This window comes from Ailuropoda melanoleuca, chromosome 16 (genome assembly GCF_002007445.2).
Source record: "Ailuropoda melanoleuca isolate Jingjing chromosome 16, ASM200744v2, whole genome shotgun sequence".
NCBI classification, from domain to species: Eukaryota; Metazoa; Chordata; class Mammalia; order Carnivora; family Ursidae; genus Ailuropoda; species Ailuropoda melanoleuca.
This window is the reverse complement of record NC_048233.1, coordinates 82595224-82613729: the sequence shown is the minus strand read 5'-3', so window position 1 is coordinate 82613729 and position 18506 is coordinate 82595224. Positions and strand designations below refer to the sequence as shown.

Sequence of the window (18506 nt, the reverse complement as noted above, 5' to 3'; positions counted from 1 at the left end):
ATAACGCCGGGATCACGCCCTGAGCCGAAGGCAGACGCTTAACCGCTGTGCCACCCAGGCGCCCCCCCATTCCCATCCTTGACCTCATGCACCATATTTTCTATCGGAAACCCAAAAAATATCAAATCCCAAAACACACGTAGTCTCAAAGGGTTTGCNCAAAGGGTTTGCATAAGCCTTGTTGTCCCATGTTTCCTATTTCCTATAGAGATAGCTGTGTGTTTACAAAGAAAAAGAACACGAAGGCTATATTCAAACCTGATATGTGGTTACCGTTGGGGACCGGGAAGGGGGAATTCAGTTTTACCCAAGGCATCCCGAGTTTTTGCAAGAACAACATCATTTCTTATTGCATGGAGCACTGGGCGTTATACGCAAATAATGAATCATGAAACACCATATCAAAAACTAAGGATGTACTGTATGGGGACTAGCCTAACATACTAAAAATTATTATTAAAAAAAGAAAGAAAACATCATTTCTAATTTCATCATGATTACACTATTAACTTTTATTTTTTATTTTATTATTATTATTTTTTAAAGATTTTATTTATTTATTCGACAGAGATAGAGACAGCCAGCGAGGGAGGGAACACTAGCAGGGGGAGTGGGAGAGGAAGAAGCAGGCTCATAGCAGAGGAGCCTGATGTGGGGCTTGATCCCATAACGCCAGGNAACATACTAAAAATTATTATTAAAAAAAGAAAGAAAACATCATTTCTAATTTCATCATGATTACCCTATTAACTTTTAAAAATACAGAAACGACCAGAGGGACAGATGTCATCTTACTAATTGACAGAGCTAAATGCAGCCTCTAGGAAGAAGGCATAGAGGGAAGGAGGATCTCCACCAGGAAACGCTATTGGAAACAGGGTCTTCACAGAAGTAATCACATTAAGACGAAGTCATCAGGGTGAGCCCTAAGCCAACATGACTGTGTCCCTATCAGAAAAGGTAAAACAGACACAGGGAGAAGAATGCAACGTGAAAAGAGACACACAGACGGCAGACAGAAGGCGAGACTGAAGGCCTACGGCTAATGCCAAAGAACGCCAAGGACGGCCAGCGAACCAGCAGGGACCAGGCAGGGGCAAGCACGGACTCTTCCCCACAGGCCAGAGCGGGTGCGGCCCTGTGGACAGCTTGAGTTCTGACGGACTCAGGAACTGCCAGACCATAAGGTTGTGTTGTCTTAAGGCCCCTCATCTGTGGTACGTTGTTACAGCAGACCTCACACAGCACCCGGGCCTCCTCAGCACGACCTCTCACTGACTGACGACAAGGACCACCTCAGACGTGAGTGTGTCTACGGCTCGGGGTCCACTGCCTCACACAAGCTAGGTGTTCAAAACAACGTGCAAAATGAAGGAGCCTAGAGAGAAGTTTCAGCTGCAAAGGTGTCAAACTGAAGTTTTGATGGAAATGTTTCAGGAACGACAGCTCCCAACCCCAGGATCGGGACACCAGAGTAGAACCACAAGTTATAAAGTACGAGTCAAAGTTGAGGAATTCTTTTCTTTGCTTTTTAAAGGAATCCAAGTTAGAACTCACTCCAAGTAATCCCCATAATAAATGACTCCCTCATCCCGGTGCATGCTGATCTGTTTTCCGGAACATCAGTGGGACGGAGGCATCAGAAAGGCATGCCAAGACTGGGGAGAGTTAAGATGGCGGAGGAGGAGGGGACCCTAAGCTCATCTGGTCCCTGGAATTGAGCTCGGTAGTCAGGAAATTGTTCTGAACACCTGCAAAATCAATCGGGGATCTGAGAAAAGAAACGGCGCAAACCTACAGATAAGAGAAGTGACCACTTTTTGCGAGGTAGGCGGTGTGGAGACTTGAATCTGGGGTGACATGTTGGAGGATAGGGCCGGGGTGTAGCGCTGCTATTTGGAAAAGGAATGATTGGATTCCAACTCTTTCATTTATTTTTTTTCCTGTGTGGCATGTCCACTGCATTAGACGGCGTCAGGAACGGTGAGGGAGAGGGGGGTGCTGTCCCTCCACCTGCCCCTTACCTGGCCAGCCCCCTGTCTGTGCTGACAGCCCACCCGTGAAGGGAAAGGGGGCCAGAACCCGCGAGGGGCCTGCTGTGGCCCTGGAACCAGCTCTGTGAGCCGGAGCCTGGCCCCCACGCTGGCAAATCAGCCGAGCGGGAGCCTCCCTGCCCAGTTGGCGCCTCACGGTAACTGCGGAGACTTCTGAGCGCCCGCGCGTGAGCCACAGCCCCAGGCCTCCCCCTCGGCTGCTGACGAAGCAAACCTCAGACCGATTCCATCGCAACCAAGGCATTGATGCCTCGTGCTCCCCAAGGAGGCAGCGAGCCACCATCCCTCCTGCTCTGAGTGCAGAGAGGAGATCAGGAGAGGCCAGGCCCTGGGCGCTCGCCTGGGTGGCCCAGCCGGGGGGAGTCTGACTCTTGACTCCGATCAGGTCTGGATCTCAGGGTCCGGAGCTGGAGCCCTGCTTTGGGGTCCAAGCTGGGTGTGGAGCCTACTTTAAAAAGAAAAGATTCCTATGTAGCAGTTTTTAAATAGTGTCCGAAGGAAAGTGAAAGCAAAACCTTCAACTTTGGTATAAAAGTCGGTGCACATGCCACAGAAGACCCCACCATGGCTGAGGTAAGCCCCCTGGAACTTTCTACTTGTGGCTCTCCAGCAGCAGGGCAGCCCCCTCCTGTAAAGGCCTGAGTCTGAGTGTCTGGTCTGGGCCACTCTGAACTGCAGAGTTTGGAAAGGCTTTCGAAGGAGGTTATGGAAAACTCTTGGTTGTTTCAAAGTCCCTTTTCCTGCAGGACAGAGAGGCCTTCGGGCCCAGTGAGCCTTCCCTCTCATCTCAGTGTGGGGGGCTCAGGGGCTCTCGAGGAAGGAGCTGTGGCTGCCTGGGGGCTTTGCCCACCTGAGCTGGGAAGCACCTGGTGTGCGGGCCCAGCGGGGTGCCCAGGACTGGTGAAGTGAGGGGATCCCCAATGTGCCTGTCTCTCTCGCTGGGAGAGTTCAGTGCCTGCTCAGCTCTCTGCTTCTCTCTCCTCTTCCCTCCTTGGCATCTGTCCTGCCTCAGTAAGTATGCTGCAATTCCAGCTTTCTGACTCTGGATCTTCCTTCCTTTTTTCTTTTTTAAGATTTTATTTCTTTATTTGACACAGAGAGAGAGAGAGCACAAGTAGGGGGAGCTGCAGACCAAGGGAAAGGGAGAATCGGGCTCTCTGCTAAGCAGGCAGCGGGAATGGGCACTGTATCCCAGGACTGTGGGCTCATGGCCTGAGCTGAAGGCAGATGCTTAACTGACTGAGTCACCCAGGTGTCCAATGAATCTCGCTTCCTGTCGGCCCCTATGTGCGGACACCTACGGTCCAGGCAGGGGCGGGCCAGACTCCGTGGTTCGTGTGCACTGAAGGGGAAGGAGTTGAACTCAGGCAGTTTCGGGGAAATGAGGCCATTCTGGGAAGGAGCGGCCCACACTGCACATCTGATCGCCTGGGGTGGGGGCCAGGGCCTGATTGCTGCCAAAAGAAATCCAGCCTTTGTTGTCTGGGCAGCCTCTCCTCCTCCAGGCAGGGCCCAGGGTCACATTTGATCGGCCATCAGCTACTGTGCAGGGTGTCTGCCCTGACCTTAGCGAGACGTTGACTCTCAGAGTGAAAAATCCCCTTTTGCTTCCCCCATGGCAACCATCGCTGGGCCTGCTGTGCCCTGGCCGAGAGAGCGGAGGAGCTGGGCCCCGAGTCCTGGCCCCGCTCATCCTCTAGCCCCTCTTCCACGTAGATTCCCTCGGCCCCCGTTCAGGCCAGGCCCTTCACAGCTGCTTGGGTGGAAGGGGCCGGGGGCAGCGCCCAGGATCCTGCCCCAGTGGAGCTCGAAGCACAGAGGGAGGTGCAGACAGACACAGGGATCCCCGCAGGACGTGATCCATGCAGAGGGAGGTGGTAGCTGGGCCAGGCTGGGCTCATGGTCCATGGGCCAATGTAGGAGGTCACAGGTTTGCTTGTGGAAGATCTGGGGAACAGCTTAACCCCCCTCCCACCCCTCCAGGCTGCCACGTTTGTCCCCAAAACACAGCTAGGAAGTGGCAGAGGCAGGTGCCAACCCCAGCTCCTCTGGAGTCTCCACTCCCCGCCACCGAGCTGCAGCACCCCAGGGCTTCAGGTCCAGGAGACTGGGTGGATGCAGGTCCCCGAGGAGATGAGGGTGAGGACGGGAGGAGCAGGAGGGAAAGGAAGATCTTGGATGTGGTTAGCGATGCGTGGCCATTAGAGCTCCCGGTGGCGATGTTGAGTCGCAGTCGGACCTAGGAGTCTGGAGCTCAGAGCTGAGGTGGGGCTGGAGACAGAAGTTTCCAGGCTGCAGGGCGCGGCGCTCAGTGGACCCAAACTTCGCTTCCCGTGGCCACAGTTTCCGGAAGCGTCTCCTGGGCTTCTGCCGCAGCCCCTCCCTCCACAGGGCTGAAGCGTGGCCCAGACTGCAGAGCAGTTCCCAGGCTCAGCCCCGGAGCCCTGCTGGACCCCAGACCTTCCTCCCTTCCCACTGGGTCAGGAACAAATGGGGTCACCCAGCAAACTCGCACAAAATGATCCCCCCTGCCCATCCCGCTCGTTGTCAGAAGCCCAGACAAGACCACCATGCAGAGGCCTCCTCTCCTCCGCGTCTCCCAGGAATCGGGCCCCCTTGACTCAGCCAGCACCTTCCTGGGAGAGGAATCTGGGCTGGCAGCTCCAAGGGGGGGAGAGGGAGTGTAGCCTCCAGGCCCCTGGAAGGGAGGGAGAAGCTGCCTGCACTTGCCTGGGATGCTGACAGGGCTCCTCAGGTTCAGGCCACACCTGCCCTGACTGGGGGATGGGTGGCCCTGGCGATGGGCCTTCTAGGCCTGTTTGGAAACTTTCTTTTGGAGAGGTGATCCCCAAACCAGGGACAGCCCGAAGGAGCCACAGATCTGTGGCGGCAGAGACCTGTGTCGACACCCCAGGGCTCCTCTGTCTGCGGGACCCTCATCCTCTGGCCACCTAGGTTCTGTCTCCCCCTTTCCCTCTCTCACTGGCTCCTGGACGGGCTAATTGTGCCAAGTCCAAAGAGTCAGTGAGTGTATCTGCACGAAGGGCTCCACCATATTTTTATAGACTTCTGAACAGAAAGAAGAAAGGAACATTCATTTGGCACGGGGTGGGTTCTCCCAGGAATTTCGAGCTGAGTGACCTTGGGGAAAGCTCTTGGCTCTCAGAGCTTGGGTCCTGCCTTCTCTGGGATGGGGGGAATGAGCCCCCTCCCAGTGATGGTGTCCGGACTCAGTAGGGCCATGTGGAGAAGTCACCCCCATGTGTCTGATGCCCAGTTAGTATTCAATGGATGGTCCACTTCCTTCCATCAAGACTCACCACTCTTGTCACGACACATCATTCATTTTACTGTCGGGCTGCCAAAAAACCCAAACCCAACCACTGAGTTCTGTCCCTCCGTACCCACTACCACCTGGTGCTCGAACCCCTGACTCTGCGTACACAGCTCCCACATCTTTCTGAGCACCTCCTTCACTCAGCCCACCTTTAGCTTTCTCTGTCAGCTCCAGTCTGGTGCTCATCGTCTGTGAGGAGCACGTGGACGTGTGCTCACTTTCCCTGCCGAAACTGCCAGGGCTCCAGCTGCCCAGAGGTTGAATGCTGAATGTCAGCCACCTCGTTTTTAAGGCAGTGGAACTACTGCGTACGAGGCTGTAATGATGAGTACGTGTCATTACACACTTGTCCAGACCCACAGAGCGTACAACCCCGAGAGTGGACCCAAAGGCGAACTATGGACTTTGGGGCATTATCACGTGTCCGTGCGGGGTCATCAGCCATAACAACAGTGGACCCTCTGCTGAGGGATGTTGATAGTGGGGGAGGCTGTGCACGGGGCGAGCAAGGGGTGACCGGGAGCTCTCTGCACCTTCCTCTCAATTGTGCTATGGAGCTAAAATGCTCTAAGAAATAAAGTCTTTTGAAAAAATTAGCCACCTCTGAATATCCGTCCGTTCCTTCCCAGCAAGGCCTGGTGTGGTCTCCGAAGTGCCAAGTCCCCATGACCTCGTGCTTGCTCAGCCAGCCTCTGCCACCAGTGACCCTACGGAATGGCTGCTCCATTTGGCCGTCCTCCGTGGTGGCCGCTGCAGCCGCTCCCTGTCTGGCTTGAGGATTAGGGGTGTCACCTCCTGCGGCTGCTCCTTCCCAAGTATGTGAAAGCTGGTGGGTCCCTTCATCCCCCAGCGCAAGAGAGACCCGGCTGGAACTAACTAGTCACAAGACTCCCCTGAAAACTCAGGGCGATCAGAGGGTTGAAAGTTAAAGTAAGTTACAGAGAGTAACTTACCATTGCTACTACCAGAGTGGGCCCTGCTCCGAGTCCAAGGCTGGACTGTCAGCCTTCGTTTGGGGGTTCCAGAAGTGTGCATGCCTCCCTCACACCAGTCAGAGGGTCCCCACGGCTTCCCCTCCTTCCTCATGGATCCTGGGTGTTTTCTCTGTGTCACCCACCAGAATCACCAGAATTTTCCAAAGGTGGTTAGGATCCCGGATGACTGAGACAGAGGAGGACAAAGGAACCCTCAGGGCTGCCAGCTGGTTGGGTGTGCCACAGAGCCATCCTCCAGGGGAATGACCCTGTGCCACCCAAGGTGAGGGAGAGGTGCTCAGGGGAGCCCCTTGGCAGGGTGACAGCAATGCTGAGAGCACCATGCTGCCCTCAGACATCCCTCTGCTGTGGGGAAGGGCCATTGTCCCACCTCCGTATGGCCAGTCACCTAGAGAGCTGTCCAGGTCATAACCAGACACTCCCATCATCTCTCTTTAGGTTTTGAGTGACATCCCCCTTAGCCCAGTCTGATCCTATCTGCCCATCCTGGCACCTGGAATTTGCCATAGTGAATTCAATTTTTAGCTTTTGCCTTCCCAGACGACGTTTGCATTCAATGTCCTTTGAAGCCATTGGTATCTCAGTAAAAAGTAGTCCTATGGGAGCTTTCAGCTCTCTGGTGGAATCTAGAAGATATGGGGTTAGGATGGCTAAGTCTTGGTGTCCTAGCCAGAGCAATCAGAGAACTAAAAGAAATAAAAGACATCCCTACTGATAAGGAAGAAGTAAAACTCTCACTATTTGCAATGTCGTGGTACTAGATATAGAAAACCCTGAAGACTCCACCAAAAAACAGCTAGAACCGATAAATGAATTCGGAAAGTTCTCAGGATACAAAATCAATGTACAGAAATCTGTTGCGTTTCTATACACTAATGATGAAGCAGCAGGAAGAAAAATTAAGAAACTATTCCCATTTACAGTCGCACCAAAAGGAATAAAATGCCTGGGGGTAAACTTAACCATGCAGGTGAAAGACGTGTACTCTAAAAACTATAAAACGTTGAAGGAAATTGAAGATGATACCAAAAAATGGAAAGACGTTCCATGCTCATGGACTGGAAGAGCAAACACTATTCAAATGTCCGGTGGATCCAAGCAATCTACAGATTTAATGCAATCCCTAGCAAAATGCCAACAGCATCTTTTTTCCCACAGAGCTAGAACAAAAAATACTAAGATTTATATGGACCCACAGAAGACCCCAAATAGCCTAAGCAATCTTGAAAAAGACAAACCTGGAGGTCTCACAATTACAGATTTCAAGTATACTAGAAAGCTCCAGTAATCAAAACAGCATGGTACTGGCACAAAGATAGACACGTAGATCAAAAGAACAGGATACAAAGCCCAGAAACAAACCCATGGTTATATGGTCAATTAACCTTTGACAAAGGTGGCAAGACTCTGCAATAGTAAAAATACAGTCTCTTCAACAAGTGGTGTTAGGAAAAGGAGATAGCTACATGGAAAAGAATGAAACTGGACCACTTTCTTACACTATGCACAAAAAAAAAAAACCTCAAAATGGATTAAAGACCTAAATGTGAGATCTGAAAGCATAAAAATCCTAGAAGAGACCATAGCAGTAATTTCTCTGACAGCAGCCATGACAATACTTTTCTAGATGTCTCCTGAGGCAAAGGAAACAAAACCACAAATAAACTATCAGGACTCTATCAAAATATATGCTTCTGCACAGCAAAGGAAACAATCAACAAAACTCAAAGACAGCCTATGGAATGGAAGAAGATATTTGCACATGACCTATCCGAAAAAGGATTAGTATCCAAAATACATAAAGAACTTCTAAATTTTAACATCAAAACAACAAATAATCCAAATAAAAATAGGCAGGAGACATGACCAGACCTTTCTCCAAAGAAGACATCCAGATGGGCAACAGAAAAAAAAAAGATGCCCAACATCACTCATCATCAGGGAAATGCAAATGAAAACTGCAAGGACATATCTCCTCACACCTGCTAAAAATACAAGAAACAGCAAGTGTTGGCAAAGAGGTGGAGAAAAAGGAGCCCTCATGCACTGTTGGTGGGAACGCAAACGGGTGCAGCCACTTTGGAGAACAGTATGGAAGCTTCTAAAAAAAAAAAAAATAGAACTAACTACCTTATGATCCAGTAATCACACTGCTGGGTATTTACCCAAAGAATATAAAAACACTGATATGAAAGGACACATGCACCCCTATGTTTATTGCAGCCTATTTACAATAGTCAGATTATGAAAGCAGCCCACATGTCTATCGATAGCTCAATGGATAAAGAAGATGTGAAGGATGCCTGGGTGGCTCAGTCAGTTACGCATCTGCCTTTGGCTCAGGTCATGATCCCAGGGTCCAGGGACCGAGTCCTGCATTGGGATCCTTGCTCAGCGGGGAGTCTGCTTCACCCTCTACCTGCTTCTCCCTCTGTCTGCCCCCGCCCCCACCGTGTGCTCTCTCTCTTTCTGACAAATAAATAAAATCTTAAAAAAAAAAAGATGTGAGATATATATCTACAATAGAATATGATTCGGCCATAAAAAGAATGAAATCTTGCCATTTGCATCAACATAGATGGATCTAGAGAGTATAATGCTAAGTGAAATAAGCCAGTGGATGTGACTCATGTGATTTCACTCATATGTGGAATTGAAGAAACGAAACAAATGAGCAAAGGAGCAGAAAAGAGACAAACCAAGAAGCGGACTCTTTACTAGAGAGAACCAACTGGTGGTTGCCAGAAGGGAGGTGGGTGGGGGGATGGGTGAAACAGGTGATAGGGATGAAGAGATTACTCATGACGAACACTGAGTAATGAACGGAAGGGGAGAATCACTCTATTGTACACAGGAAACTAATACAACACGATGTTAATTATACTGTAGTTAAAATAAAAATTAAAAAAATAGAATTACTCAACTGTAGACTTTTCATAGTCTTGAGACTTTTATTTTTTTTATTTTTATTTTTTAAAGATTTTATTTATTTATTTGACAGAGAGAGAGACAGCCAGCGAGAGAGGGAACACAAGCAGGGGGAGTGGGAGAGGAAGAAGCAGGCTCCCAGCGGAGGAGCCTGATGTGGGGCTCGATCCCACAACGCCGGATCACGCCCTGAGCCGAAGGCAGACGCCCAATGACTGAATCACTCAGGCGCCCCATAGTCTGGAGAATTTTAAATGGTACATGATGACATTAAACATTTTATGATGAATATATACCGGCAGCTGTTGAAGGTCATCTCCCTGAACGCTCTGGGACGAATTATAAATCTAGAAAACAAAATCCAGATTGATAACCACTCTAACTTCACTTCAAAGGAATCCCAAATAAGCCTAAAGCATTGAACACAAGCTTTGTGCAACTAAAGGTTTGTGTATAAGAACATGAAGTCTGTTCAAACAGTAATATCATCTGTGTTTTGGAAAACTATGCATAGAAGGTTGAAATGACATAAGTCTTCCTTTATTGCTTAAAATACAGTTTTCCTAAACTCTTTCGAAATCTCCATTTCCTGTGTGATATAACGAACGTCATTTGAATTTCCACTTTTCAGGGGAGTATTTTATATGTACTTATGACCAAAGTGGAAAAACAGTTAAGGCTCCTTCTTGAGTTTGTAAGAGCTGAACTATTATATCTGTAGTCTAAAAAGAACATTTGATAACAGAAGAAGTTAAACTGGATGTACTCCCTTGATCTCATTTCCTCTGCCCACTTTCTCCTAGTGGAGAGTGAAGCTACAAGTCTGGGCATGGGATGTTTCTTCTGCCCGCCCCCCGCCCCCCCGGTTAGTCACTGTGCGGGCTCCACCCTGGTTTCTCTTCAGCTGACAGTGCCAGCCAAGTCTTCCTCTTTCTGGAAACAGGGCTGTGACGTAGCACAAGGGGTGGTACCGATTGGACAAACAGAGATCACCTAACTCTAGGCTGCCCACTCACGAGGTTAGTGTCAAGTGGGGGAGGGCCAGTGGGGCAGGAGGGCTGAGCTAAGCCCACCCCAGCAAGAGCACATGGGATATATATGAGCAGCTATTCTGAGCGATTCCATACATCCTGAAGAGTCGTCCCAGCTGCAGTCCATCTGCGTCCTGACAGCAAAGCTCTTGTTGTGCTGGGAGCCTGAAGGAGGTAAGTTCCTGGTCCTTGCTTGCTGCCCACATGGCCTGCAGTGAGGCTGAGTTCCCTCCCCGCTCCCACCTCCCGACTCTGTCCAGTTCGCCCGTGATGCCACAGCCCCTAAGTGGATATCAGATGAGAGATACTTATTTGGAGATTTGCATGGCGTAGCTCACTGGTACCTCAAAAAGCGGCCCCTCCACACCCAGGCAGTAGGGGATTTTGGGTTTCCATTTGGTCTAGAATGTGTGTCTCTGGGCTGTGGAGGGAGAGGGGGAGGGGGAGTGGTCTCTTGCCACACATCTGGCCCAGTAGGCTCTCTGTGTCCAGTCTGGGGGAAGAACGCATTTCTGATGACAGGTTTTGTCTGGTTCCATTGGGTTTGAAGTTGGTGGAAACGTTTGTAGGTTCTGGTCACGGTCAGTCTCAATCTTGGGGTCTCCTTGGAGTTCCTCGCTCTTGAAACTCTTTGACTTTGGCTCTTGTCTCTCCATCCTGCTTGCCCCACACCTGACTTTGCCTGTTGCCTTCTTCTCCCCATCTACCACGAGACTTGGTGAGTTTTGACCACTCCCTTGACCTCAGCCACCACCAAATCCTTCTGAATTGACACCTTGAACTCTGAGATCTCTTTTTTCCAGTTGATTTCCTGGCCCACTTGTCTACCAGGCATGTACCCTGGCTTGTTTCAAGATAGAGTGGTTTTTATGTGAATTTTGATTCATCTTTTAAAATATTTGTATGCCTGGGCAGGTTCGGAGGCAAACAAAACTTTTTTTTTTTTTTAAGAAGGCTCCACGCAGAGTCACGACCCTGAGATCAAGACCTGAGCTGAGACCAAGAGTTGGTTGCTTAATCGACTGAACCGCCCAAGCGCCCCTCAAACAAAACTCTGAAAGTGAATAATAGTCTGGACATACAGGCAGCAACACACAGACACTACCTGACAGAAGGATGGCTTCAGTAAGTCCCCAGAAAACTATTTTAAAAACAACCACTCTGTTTGTGGTGATCATGTGGGGTTCCCATGTTGGTCTGCAGCTCTGGTACAGAGGGGCATGGGTACTTGCTGAGGCCCGAGGGTAGGGCTGTCTGGGTGGGGGAGGGGTGGGGGCCAGGGGTCACCATGAGGCAGGAACAGTGGGCTCAGGGAGGGCAGCCCGCCCCACTGCCTAAGCCCACCTCTTCACTCACACTGTTCTGGGTCCGTGGGCAGAGCTGGGGAGGGAGGGTCCAAGAAGATGACCCACGGAGATGTGGGGTCATGGTGGGGAGCCGTCAGGAAGGCGTTCTTGTACCCCCATCTCCAGCCTCTCTGCTTCTCCCTCCATCCCTTTACTCCCCTTCCCTATGCTCCTTCTTCCCTCTGGCTCAACAGTAGCCACATTTCCTGAGTGCTCCCTGCATCTGATACCTTGCCGAAGACTTTTATTTCCTCTCAAGGACGGTATGACGTAGCAGTGATTACTCCCAGCCTCACAGACGAGGACCCTGACACTCTGGTGAACCCCCTTACCCAAGAGAGGGGGCCTCTGAACCGACAAGGGTCTGACTCCCAAGACTTGCCCTTTTATTTTTTTTTTAAACTACTGTCTTTAATTCCACAAGATACATGTGAATACATTTCCCTTGTTTAAAAAAAAAACCCACAAAATAAAACAAACCCCAAATCCATCCTCTGCATTGTGGATAGGGCAGCGCGGTGTGCGCCCCCCAACATGTTTCTCTACGCCTTTGCACACATAGACACTGTCACCTCGAAGTGTCGTTTTGTGCCTTTGGGTTTTGTCGTAGCTCTTCCTTTGGCTCCCAGAGTACAGTTCATTTAGGAAATGGTAGAATCTTTCCCTTTATTTAGCAGTTTTGGGAACAAAACGTTTCTTTTACATCCTGCAAAGGTGCCTAATGAGTTTTTAAAGTATCATTTACGAACACACGGATTTTAACGTAGTTCATGTGTTTCAATCCGTGGGCAGTGATCATTCTTTTTGATGCTCGAATTGCCCCACCTTTGATCAGTTTGACTCCTTTTGGTTTTGTTTGTTTTGGTCAAGTTGACTCTGACTCCTGTAGTCAGCCTTTATTCTCAATCGTGTGTCCTCGCCAGCTCTTTAGTTGGCTGGCAGCCTTGATCCCTGGATCAGGTGTTCCAGCCCAAGGCCTGGCTCAACGGAGTGGGGGTGGGGGAGGGGAGGGAGCATGGAGGTGGCCGTGGGTGGACGGGATGTTGCTACTAGCAGACCTCAGAAAGCCCCTGCAGCAGCAGCATTCTGAACGTGGCCAGGACAACATACTTCCTGTTTCTGCAAAGTCCAGAAGGACGCTGACATACTCTCTGATCCCCAGCCTTCAGTTGCCCTGGGCTTGCCTGGGACATTCTGTGAAGGGCATAAACATTAGAAACATTCAGACCTAGGATTTAGTCTTGCTCTCCTCACTAGGGAAGGATCTTTAGCACAATGCCTAACCTTCCTGCATCTCAGTCCTCTCACCTGTTAAGTGGGGGTACTGATCACAGTCACCCACAGTTCTCTATCTCTTCTTTGTCCCCAGAAGAGCTCATTTCAGCACCAGAACCCCCCAGAGAAGGGAGGGTTTCCCACCTGTGTGAGGAGAGCTCCCTCCTCCCTGTTTCCTACAGGTGATGGACAGAGGGAATCTTCAGGCTGGGCTTAGGCTCCTTGCAGGTCAGGCTCTAGAATTTTCCTAGTAAGGGCTCATCTCTGCCTGTCTCTGATTCTCCTGTTGCAGGCCAAACGCGGACCTAAAGTTGGAGACCTGATTGAGATTTTTCGCCCTGACTTTCAGCACTGGGCCGTCTATGTGGGAGATGGCTATGTGGTCCACGTGACTCCCTCAGGTAAGGACGGATTTGTGTTGAAGCACAAGGACTGAGGTGGACAGTGTGAACAGTGGCACCCTGATGGGCTTGTCCTCGCTTTAGTATCTAGCATAAGGGGCACTGGCTGACTATTCCCTGCTCCGTCTATCAGCTGCCCTTCCTCTTTAGCAGTAAGTTCCTGGAGAGACTGTGGACCTTTCTTCCATTAGAGATTGGGGTCCACGTCCAGCCAACACACTGTATTTGAGGAGTACCCCTTCATGGGTCCCATCTCCTATGTATTTGCTGTTATGGAGGGACAAAGGCGAGGAAGAGGCAGCAACCTCCTTTGAACGGATGACAAGTGGCTTCGAGGCTTAGTGGAGGAACCCCCGGTCTCCCAACTAGACCGAACCGGTTTGGAACCCCGGGCCCTCCGCTTCCTGGCAGTGGGACTTGAACACGTGACTCTGCCTGAGGAAGTTCAGTTGCACCCTTTAGGGTAGGTCAGACTCCCTACCTCCGGGGTGGTGGAGGAACGTCATGAGGGGGGCTCGGGAAAGGCCTGGTCCAGGGCTTGGCCAGGAGCTGAACCAACCAGTCTTTCTTCCTGGAGAAGGTGGAGCTGGGAGACTGTGGACATTGCCTGGCCTGGTCCCTTCACTTTGTAAATGACGAATCGAGAAGAGAGGGGACTTGCCTGAGGCCGGCTGAGTGAGCCGGGGCTGGGGTCTGGGGCCCGGATTCCCAGCTCAGGCCTCTGTCTTGCTCAGCGACTTCCTTTCTATTTCCAAAATGCCGCTCTGGCCTGCTGGGGCCATACAGCTATGGCCCTCATGGGGTCCTTCAGAAGCACTCCCATTCTTTCCTTCAGAATTGAGGAAACCAGAGCCCATGGACTCCTGGGGATTTCTCCAAAGTCACCCAGGCGTGGATCTGACCTGTTTTTGAGTTGGGGGCCAAGCAGGTTGGCCACTGCTCCTCCTTGCTGATGATGCCAAGGGCAGTGGGGCTGCCTGCTCGGGGCCAGCTGTGAGCCCGTGGGCCTGCCCAGGGTCGAACTGACGGTGTCCTCTTTGTGGACTCACAGGTGAAAGGGAAAGAGCTGTTTCAGGCAGCACCAAATCTGTCCCGAGGGAGAAGGTCGTAGCGAAGAAGGAGCTACTGGACGACGTGGCGGGGAGAGACAAGTACCAGGTCAATCACATGCACGATCGCCAGTACTCAGCGCTGGCTCCCGACCAAATCGTGCGGCGGGCGGAGCAGCATGTGGGACAGGAGGTGCCCTATTTGATGCACAGGGGGAATTCCAGGGACTTTGCGATCGATATGCGCTACGAAGTGACCACTAGCCTCAGGTATGTCTTCAGCCTGTGTCGCCGTCCCCAAGAAGCAGACCATCCCTCAGCCGACGGTGGCTGAGCCTCAGTGTGGCCCGGGCTTGGGGGGAGATGAGAGATGAGGCACGAATAAGACCAAATAGCAGAGACAGAATCCCTGCCCTCAAGCATGTCACGGTCGGGCTGGGGACAGAGGTGTGGACGAGACCCACACCGCGGCACTGCAGACTGCTGGGAGGAAGTGCCCCAAGGACGGAAGTCACAGCCTTGCCGGTCAGACGGCTTGTCCAGCCCTCGCTGGCCACCAGGCCCCGAGATGGACCCTTGCCACAGCCCCAGAGGCAGGTGTTATCATCCCACTTTACAAGTGGGGAAACGGAGGCTTTGACTGCGTACGCCACCTGTCTGCGCTCCCTCAACAATTAGGTACTGAGTCTCTAGGACGTGAGAGCCGCTGGGCGGAGGCGGGATTTGAACCCGGGTGGGTTCTGCTGCAAGGCTCTGATCAAGCAAGCCTTCACGGAAGGGGTACTGCCTGAGCTGAGTCTGACTTAATCCTTTTGATGCATCCGAATCCGGAAAGGGAGGTGGAGCTGACCAGGAAGCAGGGATGAGGAGGAGAGGCAGAGGGAACAGTGCGAGCCACCTCCTGGAAGGTGGGTCTGTGGTTACGTATTTCTTCCAGAAGTCCTGTGTGTGCAGAGAGGTGCGTTCTTTCGTCTTCCCCGTTGGCATCCAGGGATGCTCAGGGCTTAGGCTATGCGTGTAGATTCAGGATGGGCGAGGATTAAACTCCTCTTTTGCGGAGTAGGAGAAGGCTGTCTGGTGACGGGGGATGGGCAAGGAGAAGCCTCACCTTCTGGAAGCGAGGATCCTGGCCCGGAGCCCAGGCTGTTAACTGAGCCACCGCTCCTGGCTGGGGGCAGAGAGGGGATGCTGTGTGCTTGCCTAGCGGTGACCCGGTGATGGGCTCTCTCTCCTTTGGGCTAAGGAGGGTAGACCTGCCTCTGTCCAGGAAGGGGTGGCAGTAGGGGAGAGGGCGAGGTGGGGAGGGGTAGGGGGTGGTGCAGAGGGGTGGACTGCCCTGTCACGCATCTAGAAGCACCCCTCAGACTGTGCTGAAGTTCCAACAACCAATCTGGGAGACCCCAACTTTTTGAGAGGGGTTGACCCTCTGCCATTCTTCTGGGAGGTCAGAACTCAAGGCGGCAGGAGGGACCCAGGGGTGGCAGGCCACTTCTTTTATTCAGTTTGTCCCTTGCTCTGGTGTCTCTTTTTCTGAAGTCCTTCCCCCGAAGGTCGAAGGTCACTCCTTAACTTGCCTTTCTTTCTCCCTCTCGCTCCTGACTCTGTGTCTGGAAAGACTCCCCTCTGTCCCTTTCTCTCTGTAAGAATGCGGGCTTGTGAGAACGGGCAGAACTTGTGGCCAGGAGGCGTGCATCCGAGCTTTTGCACCAGGAGACAAGCAAACTCTAGGAGGGCTTCTAGCAACTTGAGGCCACGTGCTTAGGATGGCCCCAGGCCCCCGGCCCCCGGAAATGCCTGCCTGAGAAAGCTCAGCACTGCAGGAGAACTGACCTTGTAGCAGCCACCATCTGACCGGAGGCCCCTGACCTCCCTTTCTTCCAGCGTTTCCTGAGAAGGGCTTACGAAGGGCTTACGGGTACGAACCCTTCCTCTGCCCGTGAGGCGTGTTTGTATCTCCTGCAGCTTAGATGTGTCTGTCTCAAGGACCTGGAGGCCATTTCTTTGAATGTCATCATCAGAAAGAACAGGCCCTCAGTCTCCCAGTGTCTGGGGGAAGGTCGGATCCTCGATTCCGACCCTGCCAGCCCGCAGACGCGGCTGTTCCAACCGCATTGACCCTGCCCCACCCTCTGACCTGCCACTCCCGGAACTCTCCTGAGCCCGGGCTCGCCTCTCCCTCTTTCTCCCTTGAAAATGCCCGGTCACCTCTGTGCAGTTCTGGAATGGGGCTGAAGACCATCCGTCCTCAGTGCTTTCACCAATGTGTGACTTGGACACTGGCAAAAGTTTCTGCGTGGGTCTGAGTGAACTAGTGCAGCTTTTCGTCCTCTTTTCCCCAACCACTCATGGGGCTCAAATTCCTTGATATGCCGCAGAGGCCTGCTCTTTGCCGGCCGTTTGCAGTATTTGTTCTCCTGGCTGCGAGGGGCTGAAGTGTGCTTGTTAGCATGTCGGGGTGTTTCGGGCCCCGTCGCTTGCTGGCCGTGTGAGCTCTTCCTGCTGCCCAAGCTGTCCCCTCTGCTGGATGGAACTAGAACAGGATTATAAACAGGGTGTTTGGCGGATTAAGAGAAATCCTGTGGCTGTAGAGTCCCCAGACACCTGGCCAGCAGCCATTCCCCAATGCCTGCTGTCCCCTTCTGCCCCCGGTTCCTCCTGCACTGGTCTCACTGACACGGTGGCTGGGCAGGGCCCGGGCCCCCCTCAAGCTCACACCTGCTGTGCGGAGTCCGCTGATCCTTGGGGATCATCCTCACATCTCCACCCCATCGTCGTGGGTTTCCAGAGGGTCTGCTCCCTGCCCCAGAGCCCTTTTCCTCTCAGCGCACAAGTGAGGTCATCTTGTTTCCTGAAAGCAGAGCCTCGGTGCTGCTCACTGTCAAGACAGGCGTTTAGCAGATGAACCGTGAACACCTCCTGTGTGCTTGGAGGTGGGCTGAGCACCGCAGACAGCGAGGACAATCCAGGCGAGCTCCCTGGCCTCAAGCCCTGCAGAGGGACGAATCACAGGGCTGCTTTCCCCAACTTTACACTCGCTTCAAGGCTCCAGGTTGGCCAGGCCTGACCTAGAACATCCGGCCCTGCCCCTCTGTGCTTTCCGCAGGCACATCCGGGGCTTTATCATGCTGCGGGTTACCACAGGGCCGTGCGCTCTGCTCCCATGAGGGTCTCCAGTTCACACGTACAGCTCCGTCTTCCTCTCCTTCTCGCCTCGTCAGGCACCTCCTCCCCTCTTTCCTGGTTGGCCTGTCCTCTTGGAATCCCCCTTCCCTGCCCGTATTTTTCCCCTCTGTGTTCCATTGGGAGGACAAATGCCACATGGGTCTTTTCCTGAGTTGAAAGTTCTAGGTGTGTGTTTTGGTGGTCAGACCCCTTTCTCTTCTGTTGCAGCTTGCCGAAGAGGACTTTGCAGGACAAGTGACAGCAGTTCTCCTGGCTGCCATGTTGGTCATTGGGATCCAGCAGGCCGGGAGCCAGCAGAAAAAGCCTTCCGTTCAATGGCAACCCATCAGAATGGAGAAATGTTGCTTGGCCAGCAGGCGTGGAGTTTGGTTTATTGATTTCACTCTGTTTTGTGATCATGGAGGCTTATTTTAACAAAGCTAAATAAAAGCCCAGGAAATTATTTGGGGGTGTAAAATCTCATGTAAATTCTGTAAAAGACACGGTTGCTTCTGTTAGGGAGTGAATATTTGTGTCCCCCTCAAATTCATGTTGAAGGCCTGATGTGATGGTATTTAGAGGTGAGCAGGATTACGTGAGGTCATGCGGATGGGGCCCCCCATGATGGCTTCATGTTCTTCTAAGAAGAGTGACCAGAGTTCTTGTTCACCCCCCACGTGAGGACACACTGAGAAGGTGGCCATTGGGAAGCCAAGAAGGTTCAACCGGGAACTGAGCCTGCCAGCACCTTGATCTTGAGTTTTTCAGCAGCCGAAATTGTGAGAAATCAATGTCTGTCAATGGCTCACTCAAGGCAGGGTCCTGGTGCCCACACAGTCAGCGTCAGGCAACCAGAAATCCACCCGAGAGGCTGGGCACAGATAAGTTTAGGGATCAAGCGTCAGGTGCCATCCCTAAGGAAACAGGC

At 52.1% G+C, this 18506-nt stretch overlaps 1 protein-coding gene across 1 annotated transcript; it reads left to right on the top strand.

The window, feature by feature from the left end:
* Positions 1 to 10483: 10483 nt before the first annotated feature.
* Positions 10484 to 18041, top strand: LOC100467983 (phospholipase A and acyltransferase 3; the record flags this gene model as incomplete). Its single annotated transcript, XM_034644830.1, has 4 exons — positions 10484 to 10519; positions 13259 to 13367; positions 14419 to 14686; positions 17807 to 18041. Coding segments are annotated over 4 exons (444 nt in total), but the record flags the coding sequence as incomplete, so codon positions are not given.
* Between the last annotated feature and the right edge of the window lie 465 nt (positions 18042 to 18506).